Consider the following 3998-nt stretch of genomic DNA (forward strand, 5'->3'; position numbering starts at 1 on the left):
TTGTTTTACTCCTATGGATCTTGCTTTGCATATGGACAGGTATTGTGTTTCAAAACATCAAATAACTTTAATTTACACTTTCAGGCCATGACAAATATAACAAGTGTCACGTTCTGACCTTAGTTTATTTTTTATGTCTTTGTGTTAGGTTGGTCAGGGCGTGAGTTGGGGTCGGCAGTCTATGTTCTTTTTTCTAGGTTGTTTGTTTTCTATGTGTTTGGCCTGGTGTGGTTCCCAATCAGAGGCAGCTGTTTATCGTTGTCTCTGATTGGCAGCCATATTTAGGTAGCCTATTTTCCGTTGTGGGTGATTATTTTCTGTCTAGTGTCTGTTCACCTTTCAGAACTGTTTTGTTTTTCTTATCGTTGTTATTTTGTGTAGTGTTCAGTTTTAAATAAAAATTATGACGAACACTTATTACCACGCTGCATTTTGGTCCTCTCCTTCCACCAACGAGAATCGTTACAACAAGTCATAGCCATGATGATGATGATGATGGTCATGTGATCTGAATGATTGCTTTCTAATCATATTGTAACATGTCACAGTTGACCTCCTTTAGTGACTAGTGTTCTATGTCACTGTCTCTTCCCCCTCAGATACTGCGATCTGACTGAGGGAGGTTTTTGTACGGCTCTCTATCACTTTGTGAACACATTACCACTGTGCCAACTCTGACAGTAGTAATCCCCTGTATCTTCAGCCTGGACTCCACTGATGGTCAAAGTGAAGTCACTCCCAGATCCACTGCCACTGAATCTAGAGTCCCAGACAAGTGTTGTAGCATAGCAAATAAGGAGTTTATGAGCTCCTCCAGGTTTCTGTTGATACCAGGCTAGATAGTTAATGTACTACACATTACTACTGGTTTTACAGGTCAGATAGACTGTCTGTCCTGGTAGAACAGTTTCCACTGCAGGAGTCTGAGTCAGTGTCCTGTGCACTGGATTCTGAAAAACTGAAGAAAAAAACATTTCTATGAATGAAATATTACATATAGTTCTGAATATAAATATTATTACTGATATACATTACTGTGGTGTAGATTGAATTCATTTTCAACAATAAATTCAGCAGCAAGCAAGTGTCCAGATGAAGATGGTGATAAAAGTCATGGTTGATGTGGGTTCTGTTGTCATGAAGAACAGCTCTCAGTCATGAAGTGTTAAACTCACAGGGCTGTAAACACTCAGAGCAAGGGGAGATGCATTATTCAAATGAATGTTTTAAATATATTTCCGTTTCAAAGAAGGCCCACATCTTTAGAATGTATTTTATCCTGCATGTGCTAATTTTTATAACATCAAACAGCAACTTTTTAATCATATCACTAATGTATGAAATGTGTTAGGCACACCACCATTATATTTTGATTCTGTTGATGATCAGATATAATGAACCTTCTGTTCACTCATGCTTGGTCTCTGATGTAAGTTCCTCTAATCAGTTAGTGAACACTTCTCTAAACTAAAGCTGGTAGGATTCCTCTGGTAGTGTTGTCTGTCCTCTGTGACTTTACAACCACTGTTAAATCTGAGATCAACATGTTTAATAAAGGAATATACAACATGATCACTATCACTACTGCTGCTGTTGTCTTTTATATGGACAATATGGAGGAATACTAGCAACACTGATCTAATGCTGGACTGTACCTACAGACTAGGAGAACACCTGATACACAGAGGAAGGGAAAAATACCAATATCTGGATTTATGATTCAATTCGTATTTGTATTATCTAGAAACAACTTATGTGAAGTGTTTGTTTTACCTGGAAGATGTTAAAGTGTATTTGTGTTGATTATGATTCTGTATGAGTGATCTTCACTGTAACAACTGCAGCAACACAACACAGAGAGGTTTTTGTACCAGCAGTAATAGGGATTGTATCACTGTGGTGGACTTTTGGTAGCGGCACCAGACTTGATGTTGGAAGTAAGTAAACAACACAATTAACTGTTTTGTTCACCTTTTGATGTTGTGAGTCAATTTCTCTATCAATTTAGCCTTCATACTGAGGATATTTTTTTGTGATAAGAGTGATTAGTCTACATTTTAGATTAGTTGTATGAATAAACATACGTCACCAATTAGGAAATGTACACGAAAAAGTAGGTTTTGCTAAATGTTAGGAAAAACAAAACAAAAAACGATTTATTTAAAATGAAGAAGATAATATAGTATTTGGCAAGTATTCATACCATAGTGGAGTTAATTATTTGAACCACAGACTACAGAAATGCAGCTTTCCCAATGGTCAGGAGGTTTTTGTACCAGCAGTAATAGGGATTGTATCACTGTGGTTGACTTTTGGTAGAGGCACCAGACTAGATGTTGGAAGTAAGTAACAATCTCTCTTGATATTTCTTTCTGATTACACTTATAAATAAGTATGTAAATCTTAAATTCTGTCTCTAAAAAAATATTGAGATTTTAGATTAAAAAAAACATCTATACATTGCTTTGACTGAGACTTCTTTCAACAGTTTATTGAATCAAAATGTTAAATTGTAGGCATTTATTTATATGTCTGTTTTGTATGATTGCAGAATATAACTCTTAATTCTGGTATAATAACTATTTAATGGTATTGGATATAGTAGTCATTATTGTTGCATTGAGTTCATGGTAGCCTTCACTGTTAGTGTGAATACAAAGGCTCTCAGTTATGTTTGTAACATACTTCATGATCTAAAATGCTTGATATTTTATAAAAACGAATTTACGCTCTAATTCTGCAAATACTATAAATATGAGCAGGCTGTCCTGATCAGATCCATTACTTAACAATATCTGTATAACATGTATAACTGACACTGTATGTCTAGTAACTCTAGTTATTTAAACACTTTCTACTTGTTTGGTTCATAAATCTGTTTTGTATCATATTACTTTAGGTTTTTCTCCACATCTTTTCAACAATCTAACTTTATATTCATATTTAGAAGTCATTTCTAATTCACTTTATTTTGTTGTGTCCTTTGCTGAAGAGAATCTCTTACTGTAGCTGTACTTGATGTTGTTCCTTAGTTGATGTGTTCTGTTTGTTCCAGGTAACAGTGCCCCCACCCTCACCGTCCTGCCCCCCTCTAGTGAGGAGCTGTCCACTACAACAATAGCCACACTGACGTGTCTGGCCAACAAGGGCTTCCCCTCTGACTGGACCATGAGCTGGAAAGTGGACGGGACCAGCAAGAAGCAGGAGGCCAGTCCCGGGGTTCTGGAGAAGGACGGTCTGTACAGCTGGAGCAGCACCCTGACTCTCACTGGCCAGGAGTGGACCAAGGCAGGAGAGGTGACCTGTGAAGCCCAACAGATATCCCAGACTCCGGTCACCAAGACCTTGAGGAGGGCTGACTGTTCTGGGTAGGACCCCTCAGTCACACACCCCTGTGGAGAGAGGCTGCTGGTTCCTCTGCTTTGACTCTGTTCTGAGATCAGATGTTCTCTGTCTTATTGATCACTGACATGTAGACTAACAGAGGGCTTTGCTTGAGTTCATGTGTCAATCCTCTCTGTAGACTGAGGTTGTATCAGTGTTAGATTTGATGTGTTCTGTTGTATTACTATTAGATACTGTAGGAATGATTGCTTTGATGCTTTGATTAATAGACGAAAATAAAGACTTCTCTTTGGAACAAAGCTTTTTGTTGTTGTCAGTAATTTGATTTTAGTCTTAAATGTTGAATGAAATAGAAATAGATTCATAAAACTTATCAGACCTAAATGTCATTGCTTGGTTATTTAGGTTCTCACTTGAAACAATATCGTCATCAAACTGTAGTTCATAGCAACACAAGATACTACGATGTTTATAGATTAACAGAAGGACTATCCACTTGTAGTAGATTGTACGCTTTATTAATATTTCCGAAATGTTTTTGACCTGCTTGACTTCTAGACTTATTAAGACAGTAATCTAACATGTTATCGATATCTTGTACTCTCACCAATGTGATCATACGTGCATTTAGCACATCTGGGGACTGAATGAGC

The 3998-nt window shown here is 37.2% G+C and overlaps 1 gene segment (V, D, J or C); it reads left to right on the top strand.

Moving 5' to 3' along the window:
* Positions 1-1819: 1819 nt before the first annotated feature.
* LOC139533991 (Ig kappa-b4 chain C region-like) lies at positions 1820-3644 on the top strand (the record flags this gene model as incomplete). The annotated part of the segment is given in 2 exon segments: positions 1820-1937; positions 3056-3644. Coding segments are annotated over 2 exon segments (435 nt in total), but the record flags the coding sequence as incomplete, so codon positions are not given.
* Between the last annotated feature and the right edge of the window lie 354 nt (positions 3645-3998).

The sequence above is a fragment of the Salvelinus alpinus genome, chromosome 11 (genome assembly GCF_045679555.1).
Source record: "Salvelinus alpinus chromosome 11, SLU_Salpinus.1, whole genome shotgun sequence".
Taxonomy (NCBI): domain Eukaryota; kingdom Metazoa; phylum Chordata; class Actinopteri; order Salmoniformes; family Salmonidae; genus Salvelinus; species Salvelinus alpinus.